This window comes from Prionailurus viverrinus, chromosome D2 (assembly GCF_022837055.1).
Source record: "Prionailurus viverrinus isolate Anna chromosome D2, UM_Priviv_1.0, whole genome shotgun sequence".
NCBI classification, from domain to species: domain Eukaryota; kingdom Metazoa; phylum Chordata; class Mammalia; order Carnivora; family Felidae; genus Prionailurus; species Prionailurus viverrinus.
In genome coordinates, this window is record NC_062571.1 from 28,591,099 (window position 1) to 28,612,291 (window position 21,193).

The window sequence follows — 21,193 nt, forward strand, 5'->3', positions numbered from 1 at the left end:
AACAAGTTCACTGATTTTAGATTTCTCTGACAAACACAGTTGAGGTATCAAAACCCAGACATGTTGAAAATAGCTTTTCCTTGAGGTCATTTAGAATCTAAGACTTTCTGTCCTACTCTGTCAAATTACGCAGTTTGGGAATAAGATGGGTATAAGTGGTCTGGGTGGACAGGTGGTAGTGAAAACAAAGGTGGATTGGTAAACAATCTAGACAAAGTAAACTCACAGTGTCTTCTGAAACTGATGTATTTAAGTTCTCCTATTTCCCCAGACTCTGTCACAGACACTTCTGGCGGAATGTTTGTAGTAAATTAATGATGATTTTCTCTATTGCCTTTGTTAGACAGCTCCTTCCAAAAAGAAATTTTCCTGGGAGATAAATGCAGTGTGTTTTATTTGTTTGTTTCTTTGTTTGTTTTGCTTTTTTTTTTTTGAGAGAGAGAGAGAGAGAGCAAGCAGGGAAGGGGCACAGAGAGAAGGGAGACAGAGAATCCAAAGTAGGCTCCACACTGTCAGCACAGAGCCCAATGTGGGGCTCAAACCCATGAACCATGAAATCATGACTGGAGCTGAAGTCAGACACTCAAGTGACTGAGCCACCCAGGTGCCCATGTTTTGTTAAACAACGTAGTGGATAAACAGTATACTTAAAAACTATTTTCCTCCAGTCTCTATCTCTTAGAAAATTAGAAGTCTCCCAATTGTAAAAAAATATTTGTTATACCATAAAATTTTAAAAGCTGGCAGTGACCTTAGATATTATCTTGTTTACCTTCACTTTATATCAAACAAATGAAATCCTGAGAAGTATAGTAGATCAAAGGTAGCTGTAAACACTTTGCTAGTCTGTCCGTTGAAAGGTGAAGTTTCATGCCTCCCTGCCTCCCTTCAGATTTGGGCAGGCTTTATGATTGCTTGACTAATAATATACAGTGGAAGTGGTATTCTGCCTATTTCAGGCCCAAGTCTTAAGAGGATGTAAGCTTATACTTCCTGTTTCTAACTTGCTTTTGCGACTTCTCATCTCAGAACCAGCAATAATTTTGCAAGAAGCTAAAGCCACATAGAAAGGCCATGTATTGGTGCCCCAGTGAAGAGCCACAGCTAAGCTCCCAGCTGACAGTTATCATTCACTTCCTCCAGTCATGTAACTGTGCCATTTTCTATATCTAGCCCAGTCAAACCTCTCGAGGGTTCCAACCCTAGCCATTATTTAACTGTAATTACATGAGAAAACCTAAGTGAGAGTTGCCCATCTGCCCAGTCAACCCATAATGAAAGAATAATAAATGGTTGTTTTAAGCCACTAAGTTTGAAGATGGACTGTTACATGGTATAATCTAACTGGAACTGAAAACGCCTTAGACGAGTTTCTCAGTAGTACCAGAGAGAGAACTACGAGAGTGCAAAGCTAGCATAATCGCACCGTACATGTGAAGGAGACATTCAAAGTTAGATAAGACTCATTCTCAGTCCCCCAGTAGCTCAAAATTATAAAATCTTTCTATTCTTTCAATGATCACATGAAATGCAGAATTTTCAAGAACGTTGAATATTTAAAACACATTCTCAGGGTTCTGTCTACATAATAATAAACCATTATTCTCAATACATTAAGGTAGCATTTTTTAAAGTTTATTTATTTATTTTGGGAGAGATAGAGCATGAGCAAGGGGAGGGGCAGAGAGAGACAGGGAGAGAGAAAATCCCAAGCAGGCTCTGCACTATAGAATACGTGACCTGAGCCGAAACAAAGAGTCAGACACTTAACTGACCAAGCCACCCAGGCGTCCCTAAGATAGCATTTTCAAGTGTTCCTTCAAGGCACTGCCTTAGTAATAAGTGTCATGGAAGAAGAACTCCTCAGGTAAACTGATTTGGGGAAAATTCTGACTTAATTGAAAAATCTATGGATTTTTCAGAACTGTAAAATCTCCAAGAGGAGAAATAGATACAACTATTTCTCCAAAATTGTGTAATTAAAGGGCCCTTCTTTATTGAGCACCTTATGAGATTTATGTTTCATAGACTAAGCAACTAAGAAACATATTTCTAAACTAATAAATAGGAATAGGGATGCAACTTTATTAGCAGACACCAATTTTACTTTTAGAATATGTCACCGACAAGTTGTTTTCATAATTTGATGTACCTTCAGCTTAGAGAACACATTTTTAGAAAAAAATGTTTATGATTATCAGGGGCTATACTTAGTTAGGTGCCTTTAATGACCTGCTCCTTCTGCTTTGCCTCTTACTTTTAACATTTCTCTGTGGGAAGAGTGCATACATATTTGAGGAAGACTACAAGAGGGAATAAATAAAGCTAGAACTATATAAATAATTGAATGAATTAGTTAAAAACTGGAGGCCTGGAAATCAGCTCCATCTCCAATTGGACTGGTTTGGGTTTGTAGCTTTATTTCTATATAAGGCCAATGTAACAGATATCCTGTCATGCAGAGTTGTTAGGAAGTTCAAAGCCAATTTCAAAGTTGGAGGTAGGTCAGTTTTAGGGCTCACAAGATCTTAGTAATTAGCTATTTATCAACTCCTTTCATTTTTTAGATATGAAGACTAGGAAGCAGAAAGTTTGCAGTGAAAATGCTAGTTACATTGGAAACTTCCTTCCCAGGGATCCACATTTAAGATGTTGGGAAAATCCTCTCCGTTAATAGATGTTATATCAAATGCTATGATTCTAATTCAGGTTCTGTCTATTTCTAACTCACAAGGTTACCAAGCAATTTGAGCCCCTAAACATATTTCACCACAAAGTTCATGGCCAGTAAGTATGTGAAGGTGTGGCAGTCAGAAGATTTAATAATCAGTACGGCATGGCACTGTCACTGAGAACAGACACTAGCCATAAACAACTGGTACAGTCATACTGATGGATGTCAGCAGTGTATCAGCTCTGGTAAACGAATCTGGTCAGGCAGATTTTCCCTTCTTCCATGGGTTCCTGGCTTTGTGAGAACTGTCACATTATTGGTTTTAGAAATCCTTCCATTGACACTCATTCTTCTACTATGGCTGCATTACTGATCCTCATAATATAATAGGTTTCTTCTCTGTTTCCTAGGAATTGTCTACCACTTTATGGCCCTTTCAGCAATATAACACCTTGCCACCAAATCATGCGGCATTTTCATGCTTCCAGTTTCCAAGCTGAAGAAAATGATAGTTTTTTCATCTCTTGCCTCTATTGGCACATGGACCAATCTACTATCCTCACTTATTTATTCTGGATTTTTCTACCCCTGTAATCTTACATTCTTTTTCTTCATAGTTGAATATGATTTGAAAATCTGGAAGAGTAATACAACCACAAAAAGATGGTAGAGAAACAATAAAAATGGCATGAGGTAGAGTATTTGATACTTTTATGTTAGAATATGAAGAAAATATTTGTAAAGATAAAACAAAATATCTGCATTTAACCATTGTGTGTGTGAGTGTGTATGTGTGTAGCTCTGAACAAAATATGCATTAAAAAAAAACAATTTATGGGGCGCCTGGGTGGCGCAGTCGGTTAAGCGTCCGACTTCAGCCAGGTCATGATCTCGCGGTCCGTGAGTTCGAGCCCCGCGTCAGGCTCTGGGCTGATGGCTCGGAGCCTGGAGCCTGTTTCCGATTCTGTGTCTCCCTCTCTCTGCCCCTCCCCCGTTCATGCTCTGTCTCTTTCTGTCCCAAAAATAAAATAAAAACGCTGAAAAAAAAATTAAAAAAAAAACAATTTAAACTTTGCTTCTTTTGCAGTAAGTTGTCAAAAGTTTTTATCTGAGTACAAGTCAATTGTAAATGGGGAATGAGAGCCTCATTCTCCTGGATTAGGGCAGTTACAGTTCTAGTATGCTTACCTCTATAAGCCTGCTGGTGTGCTCACGAAATATCGAAGCATATTCTTTTATTTCCTTTTCCCGGCCATTCTTGGCAGCTTCAATGAGAACCAAAAGTGGGACCGTTGTATCCAAAAAGGAGTCTGACACATGATCTATAATAGCCTTACGGAGCTGAGGAGAAATAAAAAATTCTTTTTTTTTTCAGGAAATGGTTCATGTTATTTCCTATTTTTATAATCCCAGTAGTTACAAAATTCATCTTATGTATTTTCACACAATCTCTAAGTAATAATACTTAAGACTGTGTATGAATGTCACTTACAAAGTTAAAACAAACTGGGGCACCTGGGTGGCTCAGGTGGTTAAGCGTCCGACTTCAGCTCAGGTCATGATCTCACAGTTCATGAGTTCAAGCCCCATGTCAGGCTCCATGCAGACAGCTCAAAGCCTGGAACCTGCTTCCAATTCTATGTCTCCCTCTTTCTCTGCTCCCCCCCTGCTCACTCTGTCTCTCCATCACAAATAAATAAACACTTTTCTAAAAATTAAAAAAAAAAAACAATGTTAAAACAAACAAAATATCCAAGAAAAAAAGTCATTGAGGAATAGCTTTCTTATTCTCAAAATTTGCCTTTATTCTTAAGTTATACTTAGCCCAGAGGTCAGATTATAAGTAATAATACTCCATTTTCCATCAAAAAATACCACACTATTGTAATGTTTATGCATGTGTACAAACAACATTGTACATCATGTATTTTCATAATTACAAAATTATGAAATGTTTTCTACTTTGTTGGAGGAACTGATGATAAATTTTGATTAGCTAAATTGTAGTCTTCATGGTAATTAAACCAAGTTAGATCACCGATTATGCCAGTTGATAACAGATTAATAGAGCAAGGAGAATAATAAATGAGTTTGATGTCCAATTTTCTTCATATGCATTAATTGTTCTTGCCCTTACACCTTAAATTATTAAACAAGTATAACATTCTGCTACAATTAGTTCTTTTAAATTAGATTATGTGGAAGCTCATAAATGACAATCAGGCAATTACCCTATTCAGCAGATATTTTCTGAAATTTAAAACTGCATTGGAAAATTAATGCATTGTATTTGTATAATATATTGAGCCCTAAAGGATCACAATATCTTGAAATGTTTCATCAACAATGTCAATGACTATGAATAGCTCCCCAATTTTTTAGTCAACCTCCTCACTGAATTTAATTTCTTCTATACATTATCATACAATATCATATGGGAAATTTATAATGTATACTTTAGGGTACTCTTTAAAACCAAAAGATAGTTACCCTAGTTTTGGAATATAGGAGAATATTAAATAATGTGGCTGCCTGAAAAAAAACCCACTATATTCTTGTAATATTTATAGTATAATAAATCCATAATAATTACAGATTTCCAGGAGAAAAAATATCTCTGCCTACATGCAGGCAGAAGAACTGTGAAATTTTCTGGTTTCTAACAATTTCACAAAGGCTGTGGGAAGATCCCCCAGGAAAGAATCTACTTAGCATGCAGAAAGGCAAATCGCTAATGGCAACTGATTAATATCATCTGAGAACTTACTAGGACAGGGTGCAGAGTGGTAAGGACTTACAAGGTAAGGGGAAGACCTTGAGTGAATGAACAATGTGTGTGATGTCCATCAAAAGTGGACCAGAGAAGTCAGACAAAGAATCGTAAGTTAGGACTTGAGCTGGGAGCTACTAGTTATGTCAGTTCCAGATACATAAAAGTAGAAGGAATCTCAGAAGGGGAAGACTTTTCAATGACCATCCCTCCCCTTTATCCTCTTTTTCTTTCATTTGTAACCAGCATATATAGAAGGAGGGCTAAGAGGAGATCTGCACTAAAGCTATGCAATTAACAGCCAACATACATACGGGAGGTTTTTAAAGCCAAGGAGGTAGACAGGATCACACAGAGGGAGATGCACAGTGAGGAGATGTCCAAGAATTAAAACTTAGGAAATACTACCATAAGTGGAAATCATGCAGATGGAAGAGTAGGATCTAAAAAGAGATTGAGATGATGGCCAAAAAACAAAGAGAGCAAATGACCAACAACTAAAAGAGAAATATTCCAATAAATCTATGTCAATGCTTTCCAAATGAACTTATCCTACTAGATGCAATTATAATACCCACATTATGAACTTGTTGAATCTTTTCTCTGCATTTGATCTTTTCTTTGTATTTGGTTCATTAAACTCAATAATTGTTTCTCAACATTATCTCTTTACCTTTCTACTACAGCAAGATCTTATGAAATACATCAAGATGAAAATACATGGTACCTTAGTGGGGGAGTGAGAGTCATCAAATGTTACAGTAAGGGAAAATAAGGAAACTGACAGGGAAGAAATTTCAAAAAAAAAGATGAGTTTTGGAGTTTAATTTTAAAGATAAGTTAAATAAAAAGAAATCAGATTTGTCTGATGGATTTGACCACTAAGAGGTCATTGATAAACTTAGTGAGACCAGTTTGAGTGGAAAGTGAAACCAGGAGTCATATTGTGATGGTTTGGAGAATGAATGGGAGATGAGACTTTGATGTATGTTCCCATCTACAACTATATCCAGAAGAGTTAGACTGTCTTCTTGTGCTTCTAAAAATATATTTTGTTTTATCACCATACAAAAATCTAGAGAATAGCCATTGTCCCACATTGTGCCAATTTTTATAAATTTATGAATAATTTTAACAGTCTTCCAGTACCTGGATACGTTTGTTATGGTCTGTCCATTTCCCCTCTGTAGTGCTACCATTTGTCTTCCTTTCATTTTAATGCTATTTACTCCCATGGTTTCCCCCCCACCACCAAGGTGTTCTACTATGTTTTCCCTGCTATTCATTCAATCCTTCATTCCATACACAAGTGCTGAAACAGGCTTGAGGTATAGCTGATTTACTATTATTAAGGAATAAATACAGATATTCTTTGGCTAAATTATTATTATTTTTTTAACTAAACTATGTTAGGAACACATTTGTTGCTTTATTCTAAGGCGTGTTGCTAAATCCAAAACACAATAAATGTAAAAGGTACACCATGGAGGTGTGGTATTATGTTCAGGAGGACAAGACAGAAGGACTGGGAAATGAGCTTACAAATATGTTCTGTGCCAATGCTTTCACAATTCTGTCGGAGTTAAGTTTCTGTTAGTGACAGTAGTGACTTCAAAGAGCATATCCTCTCATTTTTCCTTGCCTGTTCTCTTACACTTCATGTTCTCTTACACTTGCTTCTTGGAATTGCCTCCTAAGTAAACTACCTGCCTAAGGTTCTGGTCTCAGGATCTGCTTTCAGGGGAATCTGATATAAAACAGACACAGTTGTCTGGCGGTAATGTTGTTTGGTCATATGCCAAGTAATAGACGGATGTCTTACATAAACTACCCAGTGATGACCACACATTACCACTTCTGCTTTGCACACTACTGATTCTGATACCGCCATCCCCAGTACTATGCTGACTGTGTCAGAGGAATTACCATGATATAGGACTAGAACTACAAATAGGGACAAGATATGGAAGGCTTCGAATGCTATGCTATGTAATTTTCTTTAGATGTTATGGCATATTCTGACATACATTTTTTTTCTCAATTTCTATTGTACAGTCATCTATATCTGTGTATAACACCTAAGAAGCCTCTATCTTATTTATTTCCATATTATTTTTTAGCCCAATGGAAAAATTCATTCCTTTCATTTGAGTGATATACAAAAAAAACTTTAAAGAAGAATCCAACATTCCAATGTAAAAATAGGACACCCTTAGAGGCTGCAGCACTAAAATCTGAAGTTAGTGGGAGGCCAATAGGAGTTAGAGGTATGTATTTTCAATAAATACCTGTTTGTGGCCAGGCATGAAAGATGTCAGGCACAAAATCAGACTGAGGGGCTTTCCATCTTTTCTCACTACAGTTTAATAAAAGGCTTTGAGACATCAATTTTTCTATTTCCTGCTGATGTAAGTGGTTTGGAATCTCAAATAAAATAATATATTTCTCTACAATTGAAACCCAAAAGTAAAAGCTGTATGTGAAAACTATCAGATAGCCCTGCCCACCCCCCTACTACCACCAAATAAGAGAACAGAAAGAACAAAACTGTGAGGGGAAGAGGAATGGAAAGAAAAGAAAGTGTTTCAGAAAAGAATTGTTCTCAGGGAGCTAGAAACATTTATATATGTGTATATTAACGCCATTTTGATTTTAAGTCAAATAGCAAAATGTGACTGTCAAACTTCAATTGACTAATAGGAACTAAATCACCCAATAATTAATTCAACATAAACCTACTGTGCCAATTTAATGAGACTTGTATCTTATGGAAAGTTAATATTCGATTACAAGGATGATGAAGAAGATCTATAAAGACATGGGTATTTTTTTCTAAGTGTGGCACTGGTACTATCAAAATGGGAAAGAGATGGAGATAGCGAGTCAGCAAATGACCAACTAATGAATCAGTCAAGTTTTTGTTTTGTCTGCTTTTATCAGTACCCTACTTGATTTGACATATCTCAAGTCCTTACTGTGGCATTTATAAAATAGGCTATTTTTTTCTCAATATACACAAATAAAATTTTCAATCTGCCTTTAGTGAAATATCAAAATGTGTGTTTCACTCTGCCTAATACAGTAGAAATGGAATATATTCTATTGCTTTAATTTTTTAAATGAAGAAATGAGGTTTAAAAATCTTCCTCCTTTATTAAGAATTTTAATGGTTATGCAGTTCCCAAATAAGTGATGGGAAGGAGACTAAAGAAGAAAAAATTTTAATTAAAAACTTGTAAAATAAATAGTAAGGAAGAAAAAATTTAGAATGATAAATCAGTTTATGAGGCACTAGGAGTTTTTAGGGTGAATAGGCTATTATCCCTGACCCCTCATCTGGTGTTTACAAATTTGGGCAGGGGTTGGATGGACTTGGGTTCAAACTTCAGCTCTACCAGTTAGCAAAATATTGTTCAGTAAATCGACTTACCTGAGACACTGATGTAAAAATGCTATGACATTACTTCTTCTTTCAGAAATATAAATCAATAATGTAAGGACTAATGTAAAGAGCTGGTAGAGAGCTTTGGAAAGCATTACTAACTGAAAGATATTGTTATAACTATCACCTTAAGGATTTAAAAATCCAGTGGGAAGAAAAATCCATTAAAAAAGAAAAATACAAGCAGAATATGATCACTACTATAAAGGAATTACATGTGCTCTAAGTGCTCCAGGAATAAAAATAATAATTCCACCTGGTGAAAATGCTAATGGTTTCATGCGAGAAGTAGCATTTACGTTAGTCTTGAAGTTCCTAAGGTTGATTAGGGGTTGGGTGGGGGGAGTAAGAGGAACGGGAAAAACACCAAGTTAAACAAATTATATATACAAAGATACATGTGTTTTGGGGGGTGGGAGGTGATGGAAAATTTGGTGACTAGTAAGTAGATTCTTTAGTCAGGTTTAACTGACGGCACCACCCAGGTGCCCCAACTCTTTAGTCAGGTTAATGTGTGGTGTGGTGACAGGGAGGAACTAAAAAACTGAAAAAGGAGAAGGAACATTACGAATAACGTTGATTCAAGCCAGGGCCAGATCACAGAGAATCTGGAACACCGCCCCAAGGACTTTTGTCTTTGTTCTCTAGCACAACAGGCGGAAAAGTCACAAAGCAATTAGGTTCAGATAAATAAACACTAAGTCACTTTCTATGACATTTCATATTGTTGACCCAAAATGTATAATTTGCTTCCCCTCATTCCTCATAGATGTCCAATGATTCTCTGAACCAGAGCTAAAATGTTTCTGTGTTGTTGAGGGACAAGCCATGGGTAAGCAAGGAGATTACATGAATGGGCAAGAAGATGTGTTCTGATCATTGTCTACTAAACACAAACATGCAAATAAAAACAGACCTACAATATATGAACATTAAATATTCCCAAGAAAAGCAGTTTAAGGGTAGGGGCTTTCTTCTTGCTGTGTGAAAGAGTGTATATAAGATGCTTAAAACAAACTGCTTGATAAACTTTGCAAGAATAAGAAGAGGTAGAGATGCCTCCTGTTGCTGTTGAACTAGTTTTTATTATTGCAAAAGAATAAACATCAGGATGGAAAATGAAGTCTTAGGGAGGGCAAGTAAGGATACTGAGAATGAATCACAGCAACTACCTCACCAAAATCAAAGACCAAGAATGTGTCCAGAGACAAACTTCTAACAATCCCACGCCATCCTATACACATGTATCATTTTTGAACTTCTACTTACTCTTCTTGACCTGGGGCAGGATTCATAACTATTTTTATCTATAGAATGGGGAAGAAATGGCATCCTGGTAACTTTGGAGCTTAAGCATTAAGAAAGTCTGGAAGCTTCCATTTCATCTTTCTTGGAGCCCTAAACTATCAGGCAAGAAATCCAGGCTACCCTGCTGGAAAGAGCAGCCACATGAAGGGGTCCTAGGAGATCAGACACCACATGGAGAGAGGGAAGAAGAAGCAGCAGCAGCACTGAGGCCTCAAATGACCAGCCCTGAACCCAGACACAGTCACCTTTTGACTGCCACTACATGGGAGACCACAAGTGAAAACACTACAGAAATGGCTCTGCTGACCCCCAGCCAGCCTGTGGAATCATGAAACGTAATAAAAGGCTGCTATCATTTGCAGTGGTTTGTTAAGCAATGACACTTCATCAAAACAATGAATATGCTGACCTATGAAACCATAGAGAATTTTCATTCTTCTGGAACACAGCAGTTTTCTAAAGGCTGGAAATATCCCTTTACCATAAAGAAAAGTATTAGTAATCCCTCATGCTCTTTCTATATCACACTGTTAGTGAGGTGAAAACACAGATAGAATTGCAAGATTAAATACAACATGCCTAGCCAAGTTCCAATTTCATATACACACACTATTTTTTTAAGTTTATTTATTTATTTTGCAAGAGACAGAGAGAAAGCATGAGTGGGGGAGGGTGGAGAGAGAGACGAAAGAGAATCTCAAGCAGGCTCCGTACTAAGTCAAAGCAGAGTCAGATGCGGGGCTTCATCCCATGAACCATGATATCATGACTTGAGCCAAAGTTGGACACTTAACCAACTGAACCACCCAGGTGCCCCTAAACATGCTACTTTTTAATATAATTATGTCCCATGCAATATTTGGGACATATTTAAACATGTTCCTTATTAATTCCTGAAAGTCAAATTTAACTGGGTATCTTGTGATTTTATTTGCTAAATCTGATAATCCTACATATAATGGGTTGTTTTATCTTGATTTTTTTAAATAATGACTCCAAAAGCTTTGGAGATATAAATGTAGATTAACACTTTCTGCATAACCTTGTTGAAGGCAGTATAGAGGGATGAGGCAGGAATGAAAGACATAATTGTTGATAGCTCATAGAAACAACTTTCCAAGTCCCAAGAGGAGCAGATGGGGTAGAAATCCTGAAGAATATTGAAAATAGAAGTCCTGCAATGAAGAGAAAGGATGGCCCTGTGGGTAAAAGCTTCTGAATTGGTATAAGTTATGACCTGGTGTCAGTCGATGCCCCTTCCTCCTTAGGCAGGTCACCTCACCACAAAGGCAGGCTTTCTCATCCACATTGTAAGACAGGTTGTACTAAGCTGTTTGCAACTCTTACCTTCCATGATTCTAAATGCTGACAGTAGAAATAGACTTCACTTTAAGGCCATAAAGTCGAGAAACTGGAATTTTCCCAGCCCTCAAAATTGTTTTTCTACAGCTAATCTTAACTGGCTGAGGGATCCCTATTTATTCCATTTCCAAATCTACCTCTGAATTAAAAAATTGCTCAGGCAATTTTACTAAATCTTCCCATTAAACTACAATAATATATTGCATTAAAAGCTTACGGTTGAAAAGCTTTTGCCTGTCTTTTATGAGTTACTGGTGACCAAGTTAAAGTTATACATGAAAAAGAACTCTGGTTATTAAAGAGTGGAAAATAATGGAAAGCACAGTCTTTGAAAATAGCTGTCTTCAGTTTCTAGAAGGAAAAAATTGACCTGTGGCATAATACTAGACTGCTAAATTATCTAATGAAATCCTTCCTAATCTGGTGTTCCTGATGACCTAAGGTTACAAAGTAGCCTTAGCTTAAACAGAAACTAATTTTTGAAGCATTCTGAAAAGAATCGAAAGGGCAAATTGGTATGTCTCTGATTGCTAGCTGTTTGCTATAAGCATATGCATGATAAACTCAGTTTTTAACATAATAGATTCAGTTTACCAACATTTCCTAAAAAATCACTACATAGCAGGCACTGATCGGCATTTCATTTAACCCTCACAGTCCTATTATGTATTATTAATTCCATTTTATAGGTTCAGAGATGTTCAAAAAGATTATTTTATCCCCAAGATCACACAGCTGATGAAGGCAGGGCCAGCACTTGAGTGTAATTCTAGTGTAACTCTGCCTGATATTAAGTCACATGCTCTTTTTTCCTATTTTATGTTTGCCACAAAAAACGTTGAGGTATGTAAATATGGCAGGTATATATTCATTGTTATAGTTTTGTGTTCTAAATTAATTGAAAAAGAACAAAAACAAGAAGTAAATATGCTAGCAGTGGAAAAAAAGTTTGTTTTGTATGGTGTTTCTGTCTCCATGTCTCTCATCCCTCACCTGTCTGCGAAGGTCTCTTGTCTTCTTGCACATATTGTCTATTGCAATATTCAGGGTATTACTCCTTTCCTTTTTTCCAGTCTGAAAAAGAGGGGAAAAATAGCATAAGCAATGGTATCAAATTACTCTTTATCACTTAGCAATTTGCTTTCTAAATTTCCTGAAAATAACAGCTTGAAAATTCAAGAATAGGTTTCAAAACTGCTATGATATTGCATATGATTCATGAGCACTTCACTTAAGACTAAGTAGAATGGTGATTAAAGCTCACATTATTTTCTTCCTTAAGCTTCTGTAATATTTCTGATACAGGGCTGGGTTGCATTCAGTGTGGCAGCCAGCAGAGCATTATCTCCAAGAAACTCTGATCTTCATTCTTAACAAGTCGACTTTTTAACCTCTAAGCATGCAATTAGCTTAAAAGCATTAGATGCCTAATTTGTCAACTTCTGTGGGAGTTTCTGAAGTCATTTTCATGGTGTATTGTGTAAGTTATGCAGAGCCATATTGGAGTTTTGCTAAACACTAAATAAAATATGCAGTGCAAATTCATACAATTTGCAAAAGTTGACCACAATTTTAGCTGACAATATTCCAAGAACAAATTGTTTCAAGTAGGAACTGGACGCTGTTTTTGGCTCTTTAAGATAATTTGTGCAACACCTTTTCATTTTTTAAGCAGAATAGTTCTCTGTTATATCCTTAACCTAAATCTTTAGGCTATTAAGCACACAGAGAGTCACCTTGGTTGGTATTTTCTACATATTACTTTTGTGGGAGACAACCGAATTGAATCTAATCATACTTTTTTTCAGTGCTATCTTGTATAAAAAAGATTGAAAAAAATCATTATGCGATTCACCTCTGAGAAAATTGCTACCATTTAAATTAATAAACTGAAAAGGGCTCTTGAGAGGAGACCTTGAAAATCAGGATGGTAAGTTTAAGCCTCTGATAACTGAGGGAGTTTACAGCACAGACTCCATGAAGAAGGAAACTGAGGCAAAGTATAGCCCATTAGGCAGTGTGTCATATATTGCACCCAATGACTACATTCACACATAAATCCATAGCTTCCAGTGAAAAGACTTCTTTACAAGAAGTTCAGAACCATCTGTACTCTATCCCAACCTATCTTTTTTAGTCCTATATTCTGTCACATCTTCTCAAGTACTATTCTTCCCTGTAACAATATTCCTAGTCATGTCTATCTCTTCTCCCAAGTCCTTGTATATATAATGTACTCTTGACTTCAGCAAGTGTCTACCAAAATAACCTGCTGTTAAAATCCACCTGTTCCTCAATGGTTTCCATAAAGAGTTTTCCCCACCAACTCTGCTCGAGTAAACTCTCACCTTTCCTTGTTCCAATAGCACTTTGAAAATTTCCCAATATACTTGTTTCTATGCAGGTTCATCACTCTTACAATACTGTTAGCATCTTGATATTGACAAGTAAAGCTTATTAAGCTTATTTTTTTTCTATTCCTGAAAGTAACTTGCAGATGACTTACTGAATGGTGTTGACTAGTCCTCTATAAGGACTAGTCCTCTTTAAGCAGGATGGGACTATTTCTCCCATTTTGAACTTTATTCAAAACACAACATGGTTTTATTAGGGGCCTACCAAATGCCAGGAAGGTGCCATACTAGATGCTTGAGGAGATTTTAGAATCTACCCATCAAGCACAACTAAAATCCTCTACTAGCTGAGGTTACTGGTACCCACCTAAACCTCAGTTACACCTAGATTTTCTCAGTAATGGTGTTACTGATATTTAAGATGGAAAAAAAATCACTATCATTTAAGATCATCACACACTGCAAGATGTTTGGCATCCATGGGCCCCTGTCTACTAAATTCCAGTAACAATTCTTAGGTACTATGATAGCCAAATATTGGTCACACACATTTCCAGATGCCTTCTAGGGGGAAACACAATAGAGGCCTAATAAGTCTTTTACCACTTTTTCTTTTTGACAATGAGTGTGCAATGTGTACATGATGGAGACTGTATCTACTGAAGAAGTGGAGAGAAGAGGGAGGGAGAAATAGAGATAAATAGATGTCAGAGCAATAAAAGCAATGGTGGCAATTACCCAGATGAAAGTTGTGGCTACCTTCACAGCTCCTATGCAGCATTATCCATGGTAGCAGTAGAGAATTATAAAAAGTTAATGCAGAGCCATGTAAGGCAATGGCATAAACAGATACACAATGGGCTATATAAGACAGTTTCTAATTTTACCTAAATAACCTAGTCCATATTTTCCAGTTTCATGCAGTGTAGCTTTGGTTGTCTCTTTCAACTTTATGAAAACAGAGATAATCAAAGGAGTCAGGGGTGGGACAGACGAAGGGTCCCCACCCTAAGACACACAGGACATCATAAATAATATGGGAGATTCCTGCTGTGTTGATCATAGAAACTCACTAGCTTCTGTGAGAAGATTCATCAAAACAAGTAAAAGATGTCAACCTTCTTAGAGCAAATCGCAGTGGCATATAAAATTTCAATAAAGGATGACAGGAGGCGACAACCTGAAGGGATTAAATAAGGACTATAAAGATGATTTCCTAATTTCTACTCAGAGCTTAATCTTAGTTAAAAGTTTTTCATTGGGTCAAAGACATTTTGTTCTCTAGGTAATAATAAACAGCCCCTATCATTACAGAAAGTATAAACTCTTCCCTTCTTCTTTCCCTGTATCCTCCCCCCAACCCCCACCTTTCTTCTTTTCACCTCCAGCTTTTTATTGGGTCCTTGTTCTATTTATCCAGATTTATTTGGCTCAGTCAAGCCATTTTATGCCTCTTTATTCCTTTTGCATGGCATAAAAATAAATAAAGCAAGGAGAAATAGTCCCATCCTGCTTAAAAGCCCTCATTCCTTCTGTTTTCAAAGCCTTAACAAATCATCAAGCAATGAGCTAGGACTGAAGGTGAATTGTGTATACTGAAGTAAGGGACAGAAAGGGCAGGATATTAAAACATAACCACAGATAACAGTCAGAGTCTGCCTACATTCTAGGTGCTCAGAAGAGAGGATGCTTCTTAAAGGAGACTTGATAGGAGTCATCATTAAGTCAGCACAATCCCACTAATGGAAAAGGTACCACTCACAGTGGAGTACCGGGTGAAAAACAGAAAACACAGCACAGATCAGCACTGTACAGGGAAAGCAATCACATTCCTCATAAGTAAATAAACTGTCAGGAAAGACTTTATTGAAAAGAACAGCTCTGAACATAGATTTCATTCAATGAAATGCCATTAAAAGTTTTATTGCACGTTATAAATACTGTCCCAATGTGATCCAGGATTATAATCTCAACTATGAATATTCCATCAAATCTGTCTCACCATTGCTCCCATGTCACTACCACAGTTAATTGCACTCTCTCTTGTGGTTCCCTTAAAGCTGCCCACACATTTGGAAAAAGTCTCTTTATAAATAAATTCTCCTTGAATTATCCTAATTTGAATGTTCCATCTGTTTTCTGTTGGGACTCTGCGAGGGAGAACTTTCTACACTGTGTTGTCCAACATAATAGCCACTAGGCACACGTGGCTACTTAAATTTAAATATAAATTAATTAAAATTAAAGAACATTAAAAATTCAATTCCTAAGTTCCTTAAAGTAGGCAATAGCTACATGTGTCTGGTGGGACTATAGTGTATAGTACAAATACGAACACTTCCCTCATTGCAGAAAGGTATATCAGAGTACTGTTCTAAAACATCTTTGTTTATTCAGATATATAATTAGGTTCTACTTTTACACAAGTCATCTTTTATTTGAGAATAAAATAGTGAGCAAGAAACAAAAAAAGCCCAACCCTCAAGGTGTTTACTCTGGAAAATAAATTTAAGGTCTAATTATGCTCCTTCTTCATTCTAAACACCATCACCCTATTCCCATTGCTGATGGAATTAATAGCAGACCCGTGATCATGGCATTCAAGGACCTACTCCCATATTTACTCATCAAACATTAATGAGATGCCTTAATGGGCCCTTTATTTTTCTTTAAGTTTATTTATTTATTTTAAGAGAGAGGGAGAGTACAAGCAAGGGGAGGGACGGGGGGGGGGGGGTGGCGAGAGAGAGAGAATCCCAAGCAGGCTCTGCACTGACAGCACAGAGCTCATTGAAGGGCTTGATCCCATGAACTGTGAGATCATGAGCTGAGCCAAAATCAAGAGTCTGACACTCAACTGAGTGATCCACCCAGGAGCCCCTGAGCCCTTTATTTTCTCACAACACAACCACAACTCAGGAACTTTTCCCCTATTAAAAAACTCATTTTGCACTTTTGATCTCTCCTACGTTTCTGATCATGGACTTCTTTTAAGACTCAACTAAATTACTGAATTTTACATGAAGCTTTTTTTTAATCTTCTCAGTTGAAATTCATTACTTCCATGATACTCTTATATTTTTATACTTCTTTTATAACACTTTGTTCAATAAACAATTCAACCTATTCAATACTTCTTTATTTTTTATTGTCTACTAAATACCAGGCACCATACAAGGACCAATGATACATTAGACCTAATGCCTGCCTTTGAGGAGCACACATGTCATGCTAGAAACAGACATAAACACAACATTTAATAGAGGTATCCAGGGTAACCCATGGATCAATGGGAGCAGCACTCCCATTAAGAATGAGGGAAAGATTCCTGAGGAAGTAACAGTTGAATACTGCAAGGCAGGTAGCAGTAAACCAGGAGAAGATAAAAGAGAAGGCCATTCTAGGTGGACAGAGACAGATAGAGCAAAGGCAAAAGTCTTTAAAGAGTGTATGGTAACTAGCATAAAAAGTATGAGGGGAAACCAGATCCTGGAGGTTTTTGCCACATGAAGAAATAAGGTTGATCTCATAGACCAGTAGGAGTCACAGAAGTTAAGCCAGTGAATGACACAGAACATTATTCAAATACATCAATCTGGCTGGAGTCTGCACAATTTATTTAAAGAGATTAAGGACAAGGACAGGCAGAGGAGTTAGACAGTTGCAGCAACAGTGCACAGAAAGAGGAAAAGTGTTAAATTAATTCACTGGCAGTCAGGATGAAGAAAACGAACAGATTTAAGGACTCTGAGTAAACCGGGTAAGATGATGACTGGTAGATGCCGGGGGTGGGTGAAGAAAAGAGGACAATGTAGGCTGGCGTCCAGGTTTCTGTAGGTGATGATGGTGTTGAACTGGTCATTTTCAAGGGAAATCCAGGTCAATACAAGGATAATGATATCAGTTTGGGAACTGCTGAAGGGCCTATGAGGAGCTCATTTCTTTAGTATTCACCCTTCGGTGAACTGCTTACCTGCGTGGATCTCTCTCACTAGACTGTATCATCCTTGAGGGAGAGAAACTTCTCACACATAATTTGTCCCTCATAACATCTAGCACAGTGCTTTGCACAGAGTAGAAGCTCAAAAGTTATTTCTTGAATAAATAGAGAAAAGAAAGACTGGATAAAGTTAATCTTTGGCAAATTCCATAACATCCCTGGGCCTTAATTTCCACACCCATAAAATGAAGACTTGCCCCAAATTGTTCCTTTATTCCTTTCTAATTTTAAAATTCTGTTGAAAGGGCCATGTTCTCTAAAAAAGCAGAATTACAGAATAATATATTACTTTTATTGTACAATGTTTTTCATAAGCAACTGTTGAAAATGTGTTGGAAACAAGGCATAATACAAATCTGTAATGATACAAATAAAAGGAGACATTTGAACTAGGAAGGTCATGATGTTGACCTCAAAAAAAACTATGAAGCTTCAAATACTAAGGGATATGAAAGGATATTAAAGCAAATGAAAATTTATCTAATCATAATCAAATGAAAATGTTATCAGTGCAGAGAGGAACCTTGTGCGGAATTTAAACATCAAGAAAAATGTTTTTGTTGTTGTTGTTGTTTATTTTTTTCTTTTTTCTTTTTTAAATGTGTGCCATCGCATTCAACCTTTTAAAATGACACATTTCCCTTTAAATGGGAAATCTTCATCTCATGGTAAAGATGAAATATAATGCCTTTAATTTAGTTCTTCTCTGCAGAAATAGCTTTAAAAATATTTTATGCTTAACACTTAGCAGAGGCACAGATTCTAGTCCACTTTTTTCAGGCATGAAAGACATACAAACAGACAAGCATAAAAAATGAAATCTATTCTAGAATCTCACTCTACTGAATGGCATGTCAGGAAAACATCCTGACAGAGTATACTAAAAAATATTTCTAAAACAAAGTCTGTGCCATAAGACTAAAACTAAAACAAACAAAGAAAAATTAACTTTGAGACTTGAAATGAGGTTTTTTTAAAATAACTTTATCAAGGACACAGGTTAAAGACTGCACAAGTATCTTGAACTTTTATATTGTTGGGGAAGTAAAATGCCACTCCGTGCAAAGCCTGCTGGGTGGACTGAGAATCAGGGAGAGGGAACCAGCTAAGTACTTTACATTTATTGTCTGGAATGCCATTCACAATAACTGTTCACACATTTGCATATGAAGACATTGAAGGCTCCGTTAATTTAAATATCTTAATGTAGTAAGTCGTAGGATCAAATTGAGCTGTGTCTAATCTGAGGCTTTATCCACCATACTGTAACGACTTGAATGAGCTGTAACTTAAACCCGAATTAATATTTTATGTAAATTATATAAATTTGTTTCTTAAAAATAATGAGCAGAATAATATAGAAGTTTGTGGAGACAGTTAAAATTGTGTTTGATTCTGTGCTCTAAGATCATTTGACAGCTATGTGTCCTGAGCCAAATTACTTAATTCTTCTAACTCTTAGCTTCCTTATCTTATAAAAATAGATAAAATACAGTAATTATATTATAGAACTATTATCAGACACTACGAGATGAAGGATATTCAAATTCTGGCAAGTAGTAAAGGCTCAAGAAATGTTAGCAGTTATTATTATACCTACCAATAGTGTCACCATTGTTACTAATGCTTGCATTTTCTGAACTACACCAGTTGGCTGTTTTCCTTATTCTTTTCCAAACACTAAGCTTTTATCCTCGAATGTCCTGATGATCACTCCTTGTTCAAAATTCTTACCTCATAACTCGAAACAGTTTAAGCACCTCATCTTCTATTTCATCTTTTCTGACTTTCCTCAGTAAAAAATAAAGCATTAAAAATTAAAACCTCCTTGGGGTGCCTAGGTGGCTCAGTCTGTTAAGCATCCAACTCAGGTGATGATCTCATGGTTCATGAGATTGAGCCCCGCATTGGGCTCTGCAATGATAGTGCAGCAGGCAGACCCTGCTTGGGATTCTATATCTGCCCCTCCCCCCTCGCAAGCGTGCAGGCACACTCTCTCTCAAAATAAATAAATGAACATAAAAAAGAAAAAGAAAACCCTGTCATTTGCATTTCTACAATTTTCCCTACACTTTTCAATCATAATGCTTGCAAAATGTCTTGTCACCTTCTATTTACACTGTGCCTCATGTTTTTTAATTTTTTAATTTTTTAAATGTTTATTTATTTTTGAGAGAGAGAGAGAGAGAGAGAGGCAGAGTGAGCAGGGAAGAGGCAGAGAGAAAGGGAGACACAGAATCTGAGGCAGGCTCCAGGCTCTGAGCTCTCAGCACAGAGCCCGTCACGGGGCTCAAACTCAAACTTGAACTCAGGAGCTCACGAGCTGTGAGATCATGACCTGAGCCAAAGTCAGACGCCCAACCGACTGAGCCACCCAGGCACCCCTGCCTCATCTTCTAAATTGTCAAGTCTTAACTCTAATCTTAGGATCTACTGCAGTGTTCTGCACTCAGCTAATGGCTATAGATAAAATAAATAAATGAAGAAATGGTTAACTACATTTTTATTGATAGTAAATAATATTCAAATAGTTTTATTTACATGTTTATATTTTAACAAAAGTAACTAATATTCACCCTGTTAGTTGTCATATGCTCTATCCAATCAGTATTTTTATTCAGAGATCATTGTCATTATTCCCTACAAGAAGTCTAACATAAACTTGGCATGAGAATGCATTTTAATCTGTGGATCAGAAAATGAGAGCTCTGAAATAAGCTCCCTGGGTGACCTTAACCGAGTTGAATCACCTCTCTTGTCCTTAGTCTCTGCATCTGTAAAAGGAGGCCATTGCAGTAACTGATCTCTGGATTCAGAGTCCCTCCTGGCTCTAAGAGCCTGTTCTCTGTTGATGTATATAGTCTAGTGCACCTCTAGTCCAGTACTGAGAACAGGACACTGCCTCCTGTTGCATGTGTCCTCGGACCAGAGATGCTTATGGACACACACCAAACATGAAAGAGATATTCGTGGGTTTGCACTACAATAAAAGTCAAATTGTTTTACTGGTGATGTTACTAACCAATCTTAAATCTCAGAGATGGATATAAACCACGGCCTTCTCTTTTAAAGATATTGCCTTGGAAAATCAGTCACACATACATGCAAGTACAGATGCAAAGATCCACTGCAGTGACCGATAAGTAACTTGGCAAGAGACTGAAGAGTCAGGAGAAACCTCAGACTCTATTTCCCACTGGCTCTTTCACTATTTCCACCTCAAGCTATACTGTTTTGTGATAGCTTGCCTCAATCCCTTCCTCCCATTTCCCTCCCTCTTCCT

At 36.9% G+C, this 21,193-nt stretch overlaps 1 protein-coding gene across 1 annotated transcript in view; it reads right to left on the reverse strand.

The window, feature by feature from the left end:
* CTNNA3 (catenin alpha 3) overlaps nucleotides 1-21,193 on the reverse strand; it is a 1,798,979-nt gene that overhangs the window by 823,878 nt on the left and 953,908 nt on the right. The window contains exons 9-10 of the mRNA XM_047826392.1: nucleotides 12,550-12,630; nucleotides 3,863-4,015 (exon numbers count right to left, since the gene is read on the reverse strand). Coding sequence (XP_047682348.1) covers nucleotides 3,863-4,015; nucleotides 12,550-12,630 — 234 coding nt within the window. The remainder of the gene's footprint in view (nucleotides 1-3,862; nucleotides 4,016-12,549; nucleotides 12,631-21,193) is intronic.